This window comes from Lissotriton vulgaris, chromosome 4_1 (genome assembly GCF_964263255.1).
Source record: "Lissotriton vulgaris chromosome 4_1, aLisVul1.2, whole genome shotgun sequence".
NCBI classification, from domain to species: domain Eukaryota; kingdom Metazoa; phylum Chordata; class Amphibia; order Caudata; family Salamandridae; genus Lissotriton; species Lissotriton vulgaris.
In genome coordinates, this window is record NC_141691.1 from 1,989,500,496 (window position 1) to 1,989,522,045 (window position 21,550).

The 21,550-nt window shown below is 44.7% G+C and overlaps 1 protein-coding gene across 2 annotated transcripts in view; it reads left to right on the top strand.

The window, feature by feature from the left end:
- The window catches only part of LOC147724807 (ubiquitin carboxyl-terminal hydrolase CYLD-like), a 481,074-nt gene that overhangs the window by 304,804 nt on the left and 154,720 nt on the right, over window positions 1-21,550 (top strand). For both annotated transcript variants that reach the window (XM_086966313.1, XM_086966314.1), the window contains one exon: window positions 4,276-4,438. In XM_086966313.1, the coding sequence (XP_086822439.1) occupies window positions 4,276-4,438 (163 nt within the window). The remainder of the gene's footprint in view (window positions 1-4,275; window positions 4,439-21,550) is intronic.

Here is a 21,550-nt window from a genome sequence, read left to right on the forward strand (position 1 = left end):
TCTTCTACTAGAATGAGACACCGGCGCTGCTCAAAAAAATGTTGTGTTTGTTTATGGTAGCTTCATGGACGAGTGAAAATGTTTTGAAGCTTAAATCTAACAAAAGTGAGGTTTTTAATTGAAGAAGCATCCTCAGCTGTCTGGTCCAATGATGGGGTTCTGCCCTATCCCAGTAAAATTTCTGGATGATAAATTGAATTGCGTTGCACAGATTGAAAAACCTACTTCTTTCTGCTTTTTCATTTTAGGATGTTAACAAATATGCTTCTCCTTTTGCTGTTATCCTTTCACTTCACAGCCATTCATGCAATAGTGGGCACCAGTTTCTACTATTGTCATGCACTTTATTTGACACTTACAAAGTACTAGTTCTACAAATTACAATGTATGCAAAACGAGCCAGCAAGACCCTTGCATCGCCTTCCTCGATGTGCCCCTATCTTTCACCATGATTGAATTTGTCCATTCCCTGTTAATAATTGCAATGTATTCAAGAGTGTCTGTATTTGGCTCAAATCTACCTCTGATCAAAGCCCTGCATATGTACACATTCTAATGATCCTTTATCATCCAGTGTACACCCTCGCTCTGCATCTGCTTTTAGTTCCTCTCAATATTCGCAGATGTAGGGCAGTTGGGCGATCCTTCACGGATGCAAATATTTGTAATTTCCTACCCCTTACACTATGCCTTATAGCTGATTATCTGAATTTAGGGAAATCTTTGAGAACTTTTCTCTTCTCCAGACTAATTTGGCCACCACTGAATATTACTGTATTGTGTTTTACAGTGCTAGGGTGCCCGTTGGGTAGTCGTTAGGTTTATAAAATGATGTTGATGTTCACAGACTCTATGACCTGGAGTTCATTTTAGATTAAGACCTGTTACACATGTGATGGCCATGTAACTATTAGCATAAGCTGATCAAAAATATTCATTTATCCATGATCAGAACCATCAGACTATTAAAAATCAGTTCTTGTTCTCCTGGAATTGAAGTACAGAAATCGATAATATCCGGTTCCTCCAATGAGGTTTGTTAAGCTAAGAAAATACAGAAAAGGTCATTAGAGCTTATTATGAGACGAAAACCGAGGGCCCGTATGCACCTCTTTTTAGAAGAACTACATCAACTGTTGGTGACATTTTTCCCTCTATTTAAGATTGTTGTATTGATCCTAACTTTTGATTAACATAGAAATTGATTCAATTTCTTCACTAAACTGATTATTGTAATTCCATCCAACAACAAATGTGATCTCTCAGCATGGAAAACTCCTGATTTCCCCTCACCTTTTAGCTAAAATAAAGGATAATTAGGACTTTGGTGTGTACAAAAAGTAATGTTTGTGAAAATAAATATTTCAGATGTGATTTAACGTGCTTACATGATATGTGACTGTAGGAAGCTGGGTTTCTGTTGGAGTAACCTCCCCACTTTTCGCCAGATTTCTGATGCACTTTGACTTGATGTGCCCAGAGTCCCTGCCAATCAGCTGCCCAGGGCTTGTGTTCTTTCCCAAAACTGTACCTTTGTACCCCAAATTGGCACTTCTCTGCCCACATGTAAGTCGCTTGTAAAAGGTACCATGGGTACCAAGGGCACTGTGGCCAGGGAAGGCCTCTAAGGGTTGCAGCACATATTGTGCCACCCTTTGAGGTCCGGTACCTTAACACACACACACAATTCCATTGCAGACTGCGTGTTTTGGTGCAGAGAAAAGTGAAGAGTCAACGTGGCCTATATCCCTGTGAGCCATGCCTACAACCCACTGCCTATGGCATAGGTCAGCCACCTCTAGCTGGGTGCACTATGCCACTGGTGAGGGTGTAGGTGCATAAGCTCTTTACCCCTACAGTGTCTAAGTCTATTCTTCGACATTGTAAGTGCAGTAAAGCCATATAGAGTATGTGTCTGGGAGTTTGTCATTACCAACTCCACAGCACCATAATGACTTTACTCATTTCTGGGATCAAACTTCTCAGCATAATAACCCCACACTGATTCCAGTGTAGGATTTATTATACAATGCACTCAGAGGGCATCTAGTGATGCCCCCGGAAACACGACCAGCCTCTGGTGGGTTCCCTGACTGGTAAACACCAGCCTGCCACCACAAGACAATTTTCTGGACCCCTGGGGTGGGAGCCTTTGCTTCCTGAGCCCAAAAACAAAGCTTTTCCAGGGCAGAGGTGGTCAGGCCAGGCCAGAATGAGCAATCTGTGTCAGGGGAGCTTTAAAGGCCTTGCCCCCTTCGTAACGCAACCCCCAGCCTCTCCTGCTATCAGGAGCTAGCCCCATTCCTGTCTCCCCTCCTTTTTGGCAGGTAAAAAGGCGGGAAAACTTAGAACAGCCAGAATGTGTGCCCACCTCTGCCAACCTCACCCTTCAGGTGGGGGAGGCGAGGTGAAGCCCACTTTTCAGTGCCTGACATCTTGCAAATGGCAGACACTCTTCAATAAGGATTAGGGATTAGGCACACCAAGGGTGTAGCCACCATAAGGTCAGTAGCCCATTGGCTCCAGACCTCGAGACCCCTAAAGCACCCCTTAAATACTGTATTTAGGGGGCAGCCCTAAACCAAGAAGACAGATTCCCCCAACCTACGAAGAAGAAGGCAAAAAGAAGACGCCCAGCAGAGGAGTCTGCAGAGAAAAATTGACTTGGCCCCAGCCATACCGGACCGTCTTCTGTTTCTGGAGATCCTATGCCAAAAGTCGCCTTGTCCTGAAGCCAGCAACCTCCAGAACCCCTGGGAGGACTGACTGCCCTCCACAAAGACTGGATATCCTGTAAACAGCAACTCTGTTCAAAAGAAACAGACTCTGAGCCTGTTGAGGAAAAAGAAACCCACACCGGGAACCACCACTGCACCCGGTGCCTATGTCCCGAGTCCGAGTGGTCCACCGATCCCAGCGATGTCACGCAGCACTCCCGGGTCCAAGTCCACCATGGGCTATCCCCTCCGGGACTCCCTGACGTTACCTGCAGCCTTCACAGAGACCCCCCCACCCCCAACTGCAAGTGACCCGGTAAGGGGAAATCCAACCTCAAAAGACACCCCTGCATCTTATTGCTCTGCGCCCTGTAGAATTGAACCTGAGACTTCCAACTTACCTGCCCAGCTGTTGGTTCCTCCTGGAAGTCTTTCTGGACCGAGCCTGCAGCCAGAAACCAAAACCAGCATTCCTCATTGAAACCAATAGGGCACCCAACGCCAAAACAGCACCCTGCTCCAGGCCGCCCCAATGCCACTGTGGGTGCACCTTGTGTGCCAACTCTGATTCCCTTTGCCCTGAGCTTAGGTCCAGGAGCTTTACTTCCACAACCTTGTGGCCTGCTCGTGAGCAACCACCAACCAGAAGTTCCCTATCCCGCATTGGATAAACATTGGGCCTTAGCACTCTGCACCCGGCCACCCTAGTGTTGCCGAGGGTGCTTTGAGAGTTCATCCTCGACCCTGGGGGAACCGTGGTTCTAACCCCAGAATGCCAACTCTTAAACCTAAGTCCTTACCGTTAAGTCGATAACATTGTTTTCTTCCATAGGACTGCATTAAACTGCTTTCTTGTGAAAATTTTTCTAAGAAGCAATCAAAAGTAATCCAACAGTAATTTCAACTGTATTCAAAGTATTTACAAACCTGTAACAACAAAGTCATTTTCATTCAGATTGCTTGTATTGTTCAACTTGCCTTGAAAAGTACCATTTACACTTACTTTTACCAGGCTTGCTTGGTTCTAGGAAATAAATATAACTAAATAATATTTTTATGCAAAAAAATTGGTCTGAGTTCAGTCTTTGTGTGTGTGATATAATTTCTTGATTGAGTGTGTACAATAAATGCTTAACACTACCCTCTGATAAAGCTTACTGCTCACCCACACTACCACAAATAGAGAGTAGCGTATAATCTACTTTTACCTCTGCCTACCTTTGGAGTTCCACAGACCTCTGTGCACATTATACCTTAATTTGGTATAGTATATACAGAGCCAGCTTCCTACAGTGACATAAAGGCCCATTGGGATTGTTAAATTCCAAATGAAGTAGATTTATTATGTCTTTAAAGGTATCCCTCTTGTTTTCCAAACCTGTAGAGTGCAGCATTTAAAGCAGTTGTTTTCTACTGCCTTTTAACCATACAAATGCTTTGCGATATAAAAAAAAAAGTTGGTTAACTCTGTGATTGTGCATCACAATGTTCTGTGTTTGTTAATCCGGTGTTGCACAGTGAAGCAGTAGGGTAACCGTTAAACATTTGTTTCTCATAGGATGAAGAGAAAGGGTTCACAGACGGCACATGGCAAGGGAAGCAATATTTTTCCTGCCATCCAAAAAGAGGCTTATTTGTCAAGCTGCAGGCGTGCCAACCAGATATGCGCTTCCATTCCAGCCCAGGTGTCCTGCCGAAGCCACTGGAGGCGGATGTATTTAGTGAGTCCTGTAATTATGTGACATACATTGGTGTAGCCAAGGTACCTGCTAGTTCATGAACTGAACCATTTGAATGGACTGAGCCTTCCATTCGGATTCCTTGTTGGCCTGATTTACTCTCATGTAAAATACAACTTTAGGTATAGGTAAATAGGCAAAGCTATTCACAACCTAACACTGCAATCCAGTGCCTGGGTACCCTCACGGGTGATGAACTGTGCATTGTAAGTCTTTTTTGATTGCTTAATTGTCATACTCATTGTAGACTCCTGCATAATATCTGCTAGTGTTAGCCAAACAGCGCCTGACTCACAAAGATTTTGCTATGAGTAGTCCTATCTTTGTAGTACTCCTGGTTTACTCATGCTTTCCATGAGTAAGCCAGAGTTTTTCTGGTTTGTGCCTGGAGGGAGCCAGTAATATAACAGATGACAGCAAAACATTTGAGAATAATGCCCACACAGGTGTTTTTTTTAGATCCATGCTCCATTTCGGTGCAGAAAAAAAAATATAGAGGCGATTCGCAGAATTAAGATCTGCAGGTATTTACACTCGCTGATGGAACTCTAGACTGAAGTTTATGGTTTGGGTGAAAAATGGGGTGTCAGCTGGCTTGGCAGTGCCATATAGATGGAACAAAGCCAGATCTACTTCTGTAGTTACAAACATTTTGGATGGCCATTGCCACACTAAAAACACAGGTAAATGTACTCTGAGAAATGTTGGTGTAAGTCTGTTTTCTGGTCAAGAAGGAACTCCCTTTAATTTCACAGTGCTGTTGAGCAAGGCATTACTGCTAATTTCTCGTGATATTTTCCATCTCTATGGATAGTAACCAGGAGTAATCATAAGGAGACATGAGTACACATTTTAATCTTTCATTTGGGAATATGTTTAACACTTGTTCTGTGGATTTATTTTACCCCATAAATTCTCAGGCAAGTCTCTGAGCTGCAAATTCATGATTTAAAAAAAATGTTCTTATGAATCTTACCCTAAATTCCTTGCCTTTTCTGTCATTGATCTTTTCTTTGCTGCCCACAATTGTCCAAAAAGATTCACAAAAATGATGGAGGTTGGAAGCATGTTTTTAGAAATAAAAGAATGTTTGGTGAGAAGCTGAAAGCGTTTGCTAATAGGGCTGTTTCAAGCCTGATTCAAAGAGGTATGTATGCGTATGTAAAAGAACTCCAGTAGTACTACTTCTCATGCATGAAAAATAATTATTGGATCAGGCTAATGCCTTTCGACCAACAATCGACTACTGCTGCAGGAGCCTCTTTGAGTAAAGGTGTGCCCAGCATTTATCATAGATAAGTTATTGGTATGGTTTAACACCATGTTTGTGTGGTTGTATGTGATGTCATAGAAAAATGATTTCATGGAATGCCAGTTCTTAGCGATCATTTCGCGAAGCTGTTTAATATAAATATAAATCATATTTTCCATTTGGTGGAAACCAATTCATAGAATGCGATTTTTTTTTTTAATTTGATTTAACCGATTATATTTTAAGGTGTAAATGCCAATTATTTTGAACATGTGTTTTTTCTATAAGCTTAGCAATGTTCCCGTTTCCTATCATCCACTACCCGTCCTTCTGCCCTGTCGCTCGGTGACGCCTCACTTTTTAAAATGTTTAAGTATGTTGCAGTTGCCTCCAGTTCCACTTTCCTCTTGCCATTATTTCTTTACAGGCTACCATTCCATGTTCCTCTCTGTTCTTTTCTTTCTTTTTGCTATGAACACCCTATCAAACCCAAATTCCTTCTCTCATTCATCGAATAAGTTTACTTTTTTCACCAATCCCATGATTTTACCTTTTTCTACTTTGTCTTGTGGAGAGGCCTTTCCGTACACTCATTCCTTCTCTTAACTCTTAGCCCACCATGCCTCCCTCTACTTTTGTGTTCTAACATATTTTTTCCAGTTAATATTAAATATGTGACCAGTAAGAGGGATTTAATATAGAGTCAACTTATTTCCTTTTGAAAAGATTTTCGATTCTTCAGTAAATAATAATGTAATGAATTAACATTGCTCATTTTTCTTGGGTTTTTTCCTATTATTTTTTCTATTATTTTAGACTAAATTGGATTTCAATTCATTATTGTTTTCCATTGGAAAGCTTTACAATGATCTAGTTTCTCAGGATTAGGTTTATATTATTTTATTTATTTATGAATTTATATACTACAATTTTGTGTATGTTTTTCAGAGTGGACACATTGCATGGATAGTGCTTGTATATGGCAGTGCTTAGTAGATTAAATTTCCTTAGAAGAAGATCCTGTACCCAACCGTAGTCAAAGAAGCAGAAAGTGGATGGTAGGCATTCACAACCACTGATGATAGACTGTCGAGTGCAGATAAATTAATTGAGTACAAAATAAATCAACATTTAAAGGAGCACGAAAATAATTTAAGAGGCGCAAGGGTACCCCAGAAGATTAACAAGGAGTGGGGCACCTTGGAAGGAGATCCGAAACATAATATAGGGAAATGTCAGAGACCCGAGTCTGTTTACATGCTTACATGGGAAGAGATAAACCAAGGGGCATTGCTTGCCTGGCTGTCCATAGATGATGTGCCTTAAAGCTGATTTGTAAAGTATACTCTAGATTATACTGCCTGCAGTAACACTTTAAAACTAAGATTGCCAATTCAAATTAAGTTTAGATCCAATATCGTAAAGTGTAATACAAAGTTTAAAAATAAAAAAGAGCAACTTCAGAGAGTAACAAAAGCCATGGCCATGATACTGACCTGGCTGGACGTGCCACGCTGAGGCTCCAATTGGGCCCTATGTAATCTGCCCATACCCCAGGTATTTTGGTAGTGCTAGAAACCAGAACTACCTGAAATGAGTACCCCTGCTGAGAAGTGAGAACGAGAAGTTGAACTTCAGTTTGCGTGAACCTGGAATAACTCTAGATCCTAATGCTTCACCGGGAAGACGAGCATCCAAAATGAAGTCTGCACTCACCTGACATGCTTACATCTGTTAGGAAAACAGTTGAGTACAGATGAGGCAAAGCACCATTGAAAAGATGTGGGAAGGCCCTGTCCAGGGTCAATGTGAAGAAAGACTGATCTAGAGGATCCTTCTGAGTGGGTTGTCCCATGAAACATTAACCAGTCGAGTTCCTTCTGAGAGTGCCAGTGAAAAAAAGACTGCTGATGGGTGGTAAATGGTAGGAGTAAGGAGAGTCCTCTGGCAACGTTGCAGGGAAAGGAATTTTCCATTGAGTGCTGCTTTCTGCGTAGACCACAGCATCATTGAAGGAACGCACACACTGTCCATTGCCATACTAGAACCCTCAGAGGTGAGCACTCAAACACTTGAGGGACATCACCATTTGTTTGTCCTCACTTGGATGGAGTCTCCTGCCAGCAGCTTTTTGCTTCCCCCAAGGGGTATCTGGAAGCCAGAGTGCACCGCTTACGTCTAAGCAAAAACAGAGGACCAGTGTTCAGTGTTTTTGACTTCCTGAGGCCTGGCAGGCCTCAAGGCATATTTGCTCCTTTGGCCTTTTTAAAAGGCTGACACCCACTGCCTTGCATGCCCTGTATCCCACCTCCATGAATCAGTTTGCCAAAGCTATAGACAAGCAGTTATTGACATCCTTCTGTGTACTTACCTTGTGCACATATACTTCCAGCTCATAAGGTCTGGAAGAGTAAAATAATTCTTTCCTCCAAAGGAGCATACCCAAAAGAGGGTTGCCAGCTTCTTCTCTTTCCTCCTCCTCTTAGACTATGGGGGACCCGAGAATAACTACCCAGGATCCATCATGAGTGCTAACATCTGAAACTTTTAAACAACAGGATTGCCAGTACTGTGCAACAAATCGATATTTTGCAAGGGAAACAAGCTATGAATCTCTTATTCCCACAGACCACTCTTTCAGTCAAGATTATTTTCAAAATTCAATGAATTTATTTATTTTATTTTCCTTTTAGAAAAGCGTTTTTTCTTTTTATTACCACACAACAGAATGTATACTTTTAGCCTCAGTCTAATACATTCATTGTGAATGACGTGGGGGGAGAGATATCAGGTATTTGGGTTGGAAAGGTTTAAGAAATGGAGGGGGCATAAATGCTGTGGAGTGGGAAAGCAAAAATTAGACACTTAGCACATTTCACTCATAAACTTAAATTGACGACAGACAACAAACAATGGTGGTGGAAAAGGGTAGTGTTTTCTGACAGGTATTTATTTTTGGATTATAGGCCCTGCACGGTATCTATTTGTGTTGGCAGAAAGAACCTAATCCACTCAATGGAAGAATACAGAATTCAGTTCTATTCATAAAATAGACCATCAAAAACTTTACAATTATGTACTGTAAAAATTGAAATCGATTGGTCTATACAAACATAAAAATAAGGTCGACGCATTTCGAATCCCTAAGAATCAAGGGATTCTCATCAGGACCGAACAAGAAGATCTTTGCTTCTTTTTAAGAAACTTCACTTCCGTTTAATTTAATTGTTGGTCAAGCGTTTCCTATTGGGCTACATGGATTACACAATCGAAATCGAAATCCGTCATGTCATTATTTGAAAAGTTGTTTATCTTGAATATTTTCAGATATCCTCCTTAGTGCGTCGTTTCTCTGAATCAGATGCCGCCTGGACGGCGTCTGCATTCAGAGAAAAGCTATGACCGATATAGTGCTTCCCCTTGATCCCCCTCTTGCTCTTTTAGTGTACACCAGACACATACCGCTCTCCTTGTGCTGCTTTGTTTCCATGTCTTTTCTCCTAGCCAAGCGTGAGATTGCACTCCTCTGAGTATACAACAAAACCCGCCCCTCCCCTCTGATTGGCTTAAAAGCATGTCATACAGTGATAATGTTAGTGAAAACTATGCCCTCCTCCAGCTACTCTTGTCCCGCCCCAGAGATTTTTGACAGCCACTGTGCAAATACCTCCACACCTTGGACCGTGGTACTATCCATTAAAACCCACTCCTCCTTCCTTTCTATCAAAGTTTTCTTCAGCCTTTTTTTACTTACATCCCTTTACAACTTGACTCATTGATTTAGCTGATCCGTGATTTCCTTTTTGCCTCTTATGTTGACTTTGCGTCCATGCTTTCGTGTCGTTATTATTGCTCTGGTAATGTGATTCACAACAGCTCATCACTGTTGAATTGTTTGTTTTATTTGGAAAATCAATAAAGATTTCTTTTTAAAAAACACAAGAATCGGGAAGCACACTTCAAGGTAGGGTTTGGCTGGTAACTCTATCCAGCTAACCTGAAATAATTCCACTCTGCCGGAGGGAAAGCAGCCTTTTGGTGGATGTTCAACATATTAGGTTGATGTGCCCATATTTTAAATCCTATTGGGTGTGGGTATTGGTAGCTGTGAAAGTTATGCTAGAATACCCTATACGTTAACAAACGCTAAAACAACTGGGATTGTTTGTTCCAGGATCGATCTCATAACCACCTCTCAAAAGGTTGTACAGGTCTGCTCTCCCCTACTCTAGAACATCAGTCTGAAGTGAACCATGAGTCCATGTGTAACAGCCTATGGGTTGCAAAAATACCTCTAGTCGCCCACTGGAAGAAGAAAGAACTGTTGCCCATCACGCACTGATATCTGAGGCTTTAGTACATTATGTAACATTATGACAGGGAAAGGCTTGCCAAAGTCATGAATGATCAACATAAAGACTTTCGTATGATAAAAGCATTACTTTTAGAAGCTGTGATATTCCTATGACTAAGCCGTTCTCAGTCACTGATTAGTATCACATTTTTTACCTATTCAAAACTTAATAAATATTACCTGTTTTAAAAAGAAAGAGGGTATCACATTACTATGAAACAAAAGGGCATGGAGAATTAGTAAAGAGAGGCAGATCAAAAAGGTGAGACTTACAGCTGAGAGGTGAAAGTTTAGGGAAAATAGATTCCATAGCTCGAAGTATGAAAGTACCTACCAAAGTTGACTATAAAACCATCGCACTGAGGACTGTGCCAGCCCATCCCGAGGGAGACTGTAGACAACAGGGCTCTGTATGCTGTCTAGATTTAAAGATCATGACAGCTTCAATTTGTAGCACAAGGGGTTAGTAACTTTGCATATTTAACAGGATGTGTCTAAAGGCTCTAGTCTAGGTTGTTGTCTGTGTATGCATAGACATACTAGCCTCTAGTGGGTGTAAGTTCCTGTCTTAATTGAAACACAGTCCTAACTATCATTGTTCCCCTTTGCGTATATGCGGAGATGATGATGGAAGAGTACACACAGTAGGGGACAGATATGTAAGTTACAACTTCTTACGTGAGCTAACCTGCAGGAACAAGGAGTGTTTTTGCAAAACCATCACCTGTGAGTTCAGAAGGTTCCAACACAATAAGACTTATTCAATGTAATAGAAAGCAGCCGACATCCTAACTCACAGGGGCTGCAGTACATCCTCTGTTTGTGGTCACAAGTAAGTTCTCAGCCATACTAACTATACCAGATCCCATCAATGATTAGCTTGAAAGCCAGTCTGACTAGCATCAAATAAACCAACTCCTTATGGGTGTTCGGCTTGGTGAAGGCTGGCTGTTGAAATAAAGGATGAGGATGGGACACATGGATGAACTATGATATCCCATGTAGCGAGGCATTGGTTGAAGACACCCCCCAGCCACAGTCACTGCTGTAAAGTCTTCCTAAAGAACTATGCATTTCCGCATTCTGAGTTGCATGTGGTCCATCTCTATGAGAGTGAAAATGATTAGGATGAAGTCACCCTAAGCTTCTCCAGGACTACATTTACTGGCGAGTCAAGGCATGTGGTAAATAAAAAACTAGTTATTTACGCCGTTCGGAATTTCTAAAATTTCCCAAGAAAATGGTAATGCATAAAATGAGGAGCTGAGTCCGTGGTCTTCGAGTTGAAAGGGGTTTTATTCCAGAACTCGAGTTAAGGGAGAGCTCCTTCACCAAGCGGGTTCAGGAGTAGTCTACTTTGCTTGAAACATAACAGCACTTATATACAGTACGAGTACAATCAAAAAGAAGGAGTTTCCCTTAGACTTGATTCAATCATTTCATGATGTGATCATACAGAAGACATAGCATACTTGTTCTCGTTTAAAGAATAACCTGAATAGCATTTAAACATAGACAAACATATTGCATCGGGCGAATGTGGTGACAAGTTACAGAGTTGCTAGTATCTGAGGACAGAGAATCGAGGCATTGTTACAGGGTCATTTCTGTCGGAAAGGTAAAGAGGACGAGGCATTGTGCGTTCTTTACTTCGTACACAAGGGTGGTGATGTCTCACAATGGTATGTGTGTGTAGCTGGGAAGAGGAAGAATGGGCTGTAGTAAACTATTCTTCTTCGTGGCTGTCTCGTGTGCGTGATTAGGTTTTCCCTTGGTTGTTAACCCAACCCGTGGCTGTCCTCGCAAACTAGGAAATCATTGACGAGCGAGAGCTGCTCGTTCGGTGACAGAGTTTAGGGAGGGGGGGGGGGTTTCCCAGTCACCCATCCGACTGACTCCGTTCTTGTCTAAAGGAAAATATCAAACGGGATGGAAACCCGTAGGTTACATGGTAGCTGGACATTATTCTTTGCATGTGTCAGCTTTATGAGAAAGAGAGCAGGCAAGAGGGGGTACAACGGGATTTTTGCTTGAAGTAGGAGAATCGGCTTGCCTGGTCGATGTTAGGGTGGATAGGGTGCATGATGGGACACCAGGGGAAAAAGGAGCTTTTTAGTCAAGTTCCACATTCCCTCCTTGTCCCATAGAAACGCTATTACAGAAATTCTTAATCAATTTCTATATTCATCAGGTCGTATACTTGCTCCTTCAACATAATTATTTCATTTTTCTTTCCTCTGTTTCGTGGACGAGGAGTACAGGAAGTGGCACACAATCCACAAAGGGCGGGGCCACACTGGACACAGAGGCAACAGGTGAAGATAGTGGCCAAACAAGGCCCAGGACTGTTAGTGCCTTCCACCCCCAGGTGGACAGGAGGTCCCAAAACCAGCCGGTCAGGGACCATGTGCCGGTGTCCATATCCAATTTGTCGGATAGAACATGAAGGCGGGAGATAGCAGAATAAACTGATGGGGCGCTGTCTGGAATAAATACACAACAACTGGACCCTATCACCTTACACACACCACCACAGTCGGCTAACAGGACATCTAAAACTATACGGTGCTGCAGTGTCATGAGCCTGTCTGCAGCGACCTCAGCTGTAATGTTATTTAAGGCGCTAGTTGTTTCGTCTATGGCGGCCTGAACTACACGGGTTAGTTGCCGGATGTGGCGACTATTTGCCATAGGTCCCCAAAAAGGGAGAAAACCTTTAAAGAAGTCTCCTACTTCTTGTCCTGTAGTATCTTCTGCATCTATGACCCCTCTTCGTTGTCTTCTAACTTGGGTCAGAGGGTCAATCAGGTGGTAATTGGCGGGGGCTGTGTAAGTCGGTGGTAATAGAAATTCGATGTAGCACTTTCCAGATGGGGCAACCAGGTGCGCGCATGGGGTCCACAAATGAAATAGGTGTTTGGGGCAGTTACTATGGTTGGGAAATCGGGAGCGGGCAGTGTGTATGTCCTATCACACTCGCTGTTCAACATTACTTCCCCTTTTCCTTTCCCCCTTATGCAAAACCGGCCGTTTTGCGGTGCTACCCAACCTCCTTGATCTGTCCGTCTTTGGTCGACGGAAAACATTTCCCTGAAGGAAGCAATGTCATGGAACTGAGAGTAACTGATATTTTCGTGATCTTCGGCACTCCCCCAGGTAACAATGAGATCCACCATTTTAGAAACAGCCTTTACTATTTTGGTCTTTACCTCGTTCCAATTACTTTTGTTTTTCAATTTGGTCGGGGGAATGTTTCTGACTGAGGCAGAGAATATCATGGCTAAAGCATAGGCGGATCCTGAGTAACCAAACAGGAGGGAGAAAAAGGGCATTCCCTTATGCACGGAATGTGGCATCAAGCCACAAACCCAACAGTTGGTCTTGTTGACTATGAGCTGGTGTTTATGGAGGGTGGAAATTAATGTATTATTTATAAATTCCTTTCTTCTGTCCTCGAGGTGGCGGGGAAGATCAACATAGGAATACATAGTGGTATTCTTTACAAGTGTGGAAGAATGTGGAGGGAAAACTGTACATAAGATCCATCCCCGGCAGGCTGCTACACAGCAAACAAGCAACATTGTAAACAGAAAGATCGAGAACCTGCTATGCAGTAATTTTAAATAATTAATCTTTTTCCATTGATGCACCGCGTCATTTCTCCTCATGGTGTCTATGGATTTAGTATCAAGATGTCTCTGGACACGAGATCAAAACGTCTCCCAGCAGCCGCTTCACCAAGAGCTTGTTCCTGGGCTTAATTAGCCACCGGTGCGTTATGATCAGGTGCAATGTCTTTAGTCTGTTTTTGGTGGGATCGCAGTTGCGATCGGTATTCCTGTTGAGGAGTGAGTTCTGGAATTGGTGAAATTATATCAGTGGCGTTTGTAGTTGTTGAACAAGGCACAGTGTCTGTGGGTGTAGGTCCAAAAAATTTCCGACAGTGGCTAGCGTGGAGCCATCCTTTGCGTCCTTCCACTTTGACGGTGGTCCTCGTGGTCAGGAGGACCAGCTTAGGAGCTGTCCATCTCTTCTCCAGGGGGCTGGTACGATCGAAATTTCGGACCAATATCCAGTCGCCGGGCCTGATGGTGTGTTCTCCAGGCGTGGTGTGGTCTGGAAATGCTGCTGTAACCTGTGAACGACAAGATTGGAGTGCAGACATCAAGGAAGCCAGGTAATCTGTCAACATATTAGAATCAATGTCAGTCAGTTTTCTAGGAGAAGGGACACCCCAGATGTTAGGAGGTCTCCCGAATGTTATTTTGAAAGGGGACAGTCCCGTCCGGGAATGTGCCACCATTCGCATATAAAAGAGAGCGACCGGGAGGGCAGTGACCCAGTCTATCCCTTTTTCTGCACATACTTTGGCTAGTTTTGTTTTCAAGGTCTGGTTGTGCCTTTCTACCAAGCCGGCTGCTTGAGGGTGTCGGACACAATGGAATCTCCAGGAATATCCCAACAAAAGAGAAACAGCCTCCATTAATTTGGAGGAGAAAGGCTGTCCATTGTCTGAGTAAATGACCCTTGGTAACCCATACCTGGGGAAGAATTCTCTCACTAATTGCTTAGCGGTTGTCTGGGCACCATAGTCTGGGACGGGATATGCTTCAGTCCATCGTGTCAGTGTACACACTACCACTAGCACATATTTGTACCCTCTGCATCTGTCCATCTTGATATAATCCATTTGGAGGACTTCGAAGGGATGATCAGGAGGCTGTAATCCACCTTGTTCTACCTATACACCTTTACCAGGATTAAATTGGCAACATATCATGCAAGTTTTTACTTTTTGTTTGGCTGCAGATCTCAGATGTTTGTTAAACCAGATATTCCGTAAACTATCCAGCATACCTTTCTCGCCTAGGTGGGCGGGACTATGGGCCGTGTCAATTATGACTTGTACCATGGAATCAGGGAGAAACCACACTGTTCGGTCTTTGGTCATCCAACCTTGATCTGTCTGGTCCCCTCCTTGTTCAGCCCATTTCTTTATTTCATCTGTGGTGGCATGTGTCTGTATGTCTAGTACATCTTTCAAGGGGTCTCTCACTACCATAGTGACAGTCTGTGTCGGTATCTGTGAGTCTGATGTGTTCGCTGGACTCTGGGCTGTCTGTTTAGCAGTCCGGTCCGCTAAGTCATTTCCTTTGGGTATGGTGTCTGTAGCTTTGGTATGTGCTTTGCATTTCAGAATAGCTATGGCTGTAGGTAGGTGTATGGCATCTAGTAGGGCTTGAATCAGGGGACCATGCTGTATCTTGGCCCCATGTGAGGTAAGGAAACCTCGTTCCTGCCACAACACTCCAAAATTGTGAACTACACCGAATGCGTATTGGGAATCGGTATAGATGTTCACTTTCAATTGTTTTGCCCATATGCAGGCCTGTGTCAGAGTGATGAGCTCTGCTGCTTGAGCTGACAGAATCGATTCAGAAAAGGGGGGTGGTGATGAACAGAGTGTCTGAATTAAGCAGACCACTCTTACCCAGTCCAAAGATCAGGGCTTGATCCATCACCGTTATTTATCTCACTGCACCATCCCAGCTCAGAACCTGGCTATATGCAAATCAGTCTGTCCCTGGCCCAGTGCATCATGGGAACAGGGCAGACTAAACTACCAAGCCAATTCTTCACCAGAAAGGAGACAAGCTACCGGGGACCGGTTTCTGGCATTTCAGCCTTCTTCGGCCCGGCTTGCTTGAATCCTGATGGTGCAGTGAGAAAGGGACTCATGTCTGAGTATACCCTGCCACACCTATAGTGGCCAAAAACGATTCAGAGAAGGGGGTGGTGATGAACAGAGTGTCTGAATTAAGCAGACCACTCTTACCCAGTCCAAAGATCAGGGCTTGATCCATCACCGTTATTTATCTCACTGCACCATCCCAGCTCAGAACCTGGCTATATGCAAATCAGTCTGTCCCTGGCCCAGTGCATCATGGGAACAGGGCAGACTAAACTACCAAGCCAATTCTTCACCAGAAAGGAGACAAGCTACCGGGGACCGGTTTCTGGCATTTCAGCCTTCTTCGGCCCGGCCAGCTTGAATCCTGATGGTGCAGTGAGAAAGGGACTCATGTCTGAGTATACCCTGCCACACCTATAGTGGCCAAAAACGATTCAGAAAAGGGGGTGGTGATGAACAGAGTGTCTGAATTAAGCAGACCACTCTTACCCAGTCCAAAGATCAGGGCTTGATCCATCACCGTTATTTATCTCACTGCACCATCCCAGCTCAGAACCTGGCTATATGCAAATCAGTCTGTCCCTGGCCCAGTGCATCATGGGAACAGGGCAGACTAAACTACCAAGCCAATTCTTCACCAGAAAGGAGACAAGCTACCGGGGACCGGTTTCTGGCATTTCAGCCTTCTTCGGCCCGGCTTGCTTGAATCCTGATGGTGCAGTGAGAAAGGGACTCATGTCTGAGTATACCCTGCCACACCTATAGTGGCCAAAAACGATTCAGAAAAGGGGGTGGTGATGAACAGAGTGTCTGAATTAAGCAGACCACTCTTACCCAGCCCAAAGATCAGGGCTTGATCCATCACCGTTATTTATCTCACTGCACCATCCCAGCTCAGAACCTGGCTATATGCAAATCAGTCTGTCCCTGGCCCAGTGCATCATGGGAACAGGGCAGACTAAACTACCAAGCCAATTCTTCACCAGAAAGGAGACAAGCTACCGGGGACCGGTTTCTGGCATTTCAGCCTTCTTCGGCCCGGCTTGCTTGAATCCTGATGGTGCAGTGAGAAAGGGACTCATGTCTGAGTATACCCTGCCACACCTATAGTGGCCAAAAACGATTCAGAAAAGGGGGTGGTGATGAACAGAGTGTCTGAATTAAGCAGACCACTCTTACCCAGTCCAAAGATCAGGGCTTGATCCATCACCGTTATTTATCTCACTGCACCATCCCAGCTCAGAACCTGGCTATATGCAAATCAGTCTGTCCCTGGCCCAGTGCATCATGGGAACAGGGCAGACTAAACTACCAAGCCAATTCTTCACCAGAAAGGAGACAAGCTACCGGGGACCGGTTTCTGGCATTTCAGCCTTCTTCGGCCCGGCTTGCTTGAATCCTGATGGTGCAGTGAGAAAGGGACTCATGTCTGAGTATACCCTGCCACACCTATAGTGGCCAAAAACGATTCAGAAAAGGGGGTGGTGATGAACAGAGTGTCTGAATTAAGCAGACCACTCTTACCCAGTCCAAAGATCAGGGCTTGATCCATCACCGTTATTTATCTCACTGCACCATCCCAGCTCAGAACCTGGCTATATGCAAATCAGTCTGTCCCTGGCCCAGTGCATCATGGGAACAGGGCAGACTAAACTACCAAGCCAATTCTTCACCAGAAAGGAGACAAGCTACCGGGGACCCTTGCTCATTGCACCATCAGGATTCAAGCAAACCGGGCCGAAGACGGGTGTAATGCCAGAAACCGGTCCCTGGGAGCTTGTTTCCTTCCCAGTGTAAGAATTGGCTTTTGTAGTTTGGTTTGCCCTGTTCCCATCATTCACTGGGACAGGAACAGACTAATTTGCATACAGCCAGGTTCTGAAACTGGGATGGTGCAGTGAGCAAAAAAACGGTGTTGGATCTAGCCCTGATCTCTTGACTGGGTGAGAGCTTTCTGCTTAATTCAGAGACTCTGTCCCTCACCACCCCTTGTTGTAAATATTATTGTCCACCCTAAGCGTGGAAGGGTATTCTCAGATGTGAGACCCTTGCTCATTGCACCATCAGGATTCAAGCAAACCGGGCCGAAGACGGCTGTAATGCCAGAAACCGGTCACCGGGAGCTTGTTTCCTTCCCAGTGTAAGAATTGGCTTTTGTAGTTTGGTTTGCCCTGTTCCCATCATGCACTGGGACAGGAACAGACTAATTTGCATACAGCCAGGTTCTGAAACTGGGATGGTGCAGTGAGCTAAAAAACGGTGTTGGATCTAGCCCTGATCTCTTGACTGGGTGAGAGCTTTCTGCTTAATTCAGAGACTCTGTCCCTCACCACCCCTTGTTGTAAATATTTTTGTCCACCCTAAGCGTGGAAGGGTATTCTCAGATGTGAGACCCTTGCTCATTGCACCATCAGGATTCAAGCAAACCGGGCCGAAGACGGCTGTAATGCCAGAAACCGGTCCCCGGGAGCTTGTTTCCTTCCCAGTGTAAGAATTGGCTTTTGTAGTTTGGTTTGCCCTGTTCCCATCATGCACTGGGACAGGAACAGACTAATTTGCATACAGCCAGGTTCTGAAACTGGGATGGTGCAGTGAGCTAAAAAAACGGTGTTGGATCTAGCCCTGATCTCTTGACTGGGTGAGAGCTTTCTGCTTAATTCAGAGACTCTGTCCCTCACCACCCCTTGTTGTAAATATTTTTGTCCACCCTAAGCGTGGAAGGGTATTCTCAGATGTGAGACCCTTGCTCATTGCACCATCAGGATTCAAGCAAACCGGGCCGAAGACGGCTGTAATGCCAGAAACCGGTCCCCGGGAGCTTGTTTCCTTCCCAGTGTAAGAATTGGCTTTTGTAGTTTGGTTTGCCCTGTTCCCATCATGCACTGGGACAGGAACAGACTAATTTGCATACAGCCAGGTTCTGAAACTGGGATGGTGCAGTGAGCTAAAAAACGGTGTTGGATCTAGCCCTGATCTCTTGACTGGGTGAGAGCTTTCTGCTTAATTCAGAGACTCTGTCCCTCACCACCCCTTGTTGTAAATATTTTTGTCCACCCTAAGCGTGGAAGGGTATTCTCAGATGTGAGACCCTTGCTCATTGCACCATCAGGATTCAAGCAAACCGGGCCGAAGACGGCTGTAATGCCAGAAACCGGTCCCCGGGAGCTTGTTTCCTTCCCAGTGTAAGAATTGGCTTTTGTAGTTTGGTTTGCCCTGTTCCCATCATGCACTGGGACAGGAACAGACTAATTTGCATACAGCCAGGTTCTGAAACTGGGATGGTGCAGTGAGCTAAAAAACGGTGTTGGATCTAGCCCTGATCTCTTGACTGGGTGAGAGCTTTCTGCTTAATTCAGAGACTCTGTCCCTCACCACCCCTTGTTGTAAATATTTTTGTCCACCCTAAGCGTGGAAGGGTATTCTCAGATGTGAGACCCTTGCTCATTGCACCATCAGGATTCAAGCAAACCGGGCCGAAGACGGCTGACATGCCAGAAACCGGTCCCCGGGAGCTTGTTTCCTTCCCAGTGTAAGAATTGGCTTTTGTAGTTTGGTTTGCCCTGTTCCCATCATGCACTGGGACAGGAACAGACTAATTTGCATACAGCCAGGTTCTGAAACTGGGATGGTGCAGTGAGCTAAAAAACGGTGTTGGATCTAGCCCTGATCTCTTGACTGGGTGAGAGCTTTCTGCTTAATTCAGAGACTCTGTCCCTCACCACCCCTTGTTGTAAATATTTTTGTCCACCCTAAGCGTGGAAGGGTATTCTCAGATGTGAGACCCTTGCTCATTGCACCATCAGGATTCAAGCAAACCGGGCCGAAGACGGCTGTAATGCCAGAAACCGGTCCCCGGGAGCTTGTTTCCTTCCCAGTGTAAGAATTGGCTTTTGTAGTTTGGTTTGCCCTGTTCCCATCATGCACTGGGACAGGAACAGACTAATTTGCATACAGCCAGGTTCTGAAACTGGGATGGTGCAGTGAGCTAAAAAACGGTGTTGGATCTAGCCCTGATCTCTTGACTGGGTGAGAGCTTTCTGCTTAATTCAGAGACTCTGTCCCTCACCACCCCTTGTTGTAAATATTTTTGTCCACCCTAAGCGTGGAAGGGTATTCTCAGATGTGAGACCCTTGCTCATTGCACCATCAGGATTCAAGCAAACCGGGCCGAAGACGGCTGTAATGCCAGAAACCGGTCCCCGGGAGCTTGTTTCCTTCCCAGTGTAAGAATTGGCTTTTGTAGTTTGGTTTGCCCTGTTCCCATCATGCACTGGGACAGGAACAGACTAATTTGCATACAGCCAGGTTCTGAAACTGGGATGGTGCAGTGAGCTAAAAAACGGTGTTGGATCTAGCCCTGATCTCTTGACTTGGGTGAGAGCTTTCTGCTTAATTCAGAGACTCTGTCCCTCACCACCCCTTGTTGTAAATATTTTTGTCCACCCTAAGCGTGGAAGGGTATTCTCAGATGTGAGACCCTTGCTCATTGCACCATCAGGATTCAAGCAAACCGGGCCGAAGACGGCTGAAATGCCAGAAACCGGTCCCCGGGAGCTTGTTTCCTTCCCAGTGTAAGAATTGGCTTTTGTAGTTTGGTTTGCCCTGTTCCCATCATGCACTGGGACAGGAACAGACTAATTTGCATACAGCCAGGTTCTGAAACTGGGATGGTGCAGTGAGCTAAAAAACGGTGTTGAATCTAGCCCTGATCTCTTGACTGGGTGAGAGCTTTCTGCTTAATTCAGAGACTCTGTCCCTCACCACCCCTTGTTGTAAATATTTTTGTCCACCCTAAGCGTGGAAGGGTATTCTCAGATGTGAGACCCTTGCTCATTGCACCATCAGGATTCAAGCAAACCGGGCCGAAGACGGCTGTAATGCCAGAAATCGGTCCCCGGGAGCTTGTTTCCTTCCCAGTGTAAGAATTGGCTTTTGTAGTTTGGTTTGCCCTGTTCCCATCATGCACTGGGACAGGAACAGACTAATTTGCATACAGCCAGGTTCTGAAACTGGGATGGTGCAGTGAGCTAAAAAACGGTGTTGGATCTAGCCCTGATCTCTTGACTGGGTGAGAGTTTTCTGCTTAATTCAGAGACTCTGTCCCTCACCACCCCTTGTTGTAAATATTTTTGTCCACCCTAAGCGTGGAAGGGTATTTTCAGATGTGAGACCCTTGCTCATTGCACCATCAGGATTCAAGCAAACCGGGCCGAAGACGGCTGTAATGCCAGAAACCGGTCCCCGGGAGCTTGTTTCCTTCCCAGTGTAAGAATTGGCTTTTGTAGTTTGGTTTGCCCTGTTCCCATCATGCACTGGGACAGGAACAGACTAATTTGCATACAGCCAGGTTCTGAAACTGGGATGGTGCAGTGAGCTAAAAAACGGTGTTGGATCTAGCCCTGATCTCTTGACTGGGTGAGAGCTTTCTGCTTAATTCAGAGACTCTGTCCCTCACCACCCCTTGTTGTAAATATTTTTGAGCTGACAGAATGTCAATTCTGTGGGTCTCTATAACTTTACAGTCCGTTGTTACTGCATAGGCTGCCACTAACTCTCCAGTACTTGTCCTCATGCACGACCCATCCACATAGTGTTACATCAGGATCTGGGAGTGCAACATCTGTAAAAGGGTAGCAGGATTCAACACATTGCACCGTCTGATCTCTATGTGTGGCTGAAAGAGCGTTAGTCAGTCTTGCTACAGTCAGGTGTTGGGTCTGCGTTCTGTTCAGAAGGACTTCCACAGCATGTGGTACTTGTACTATCAGGGGATGTCCTAACACTATTGAATCACTT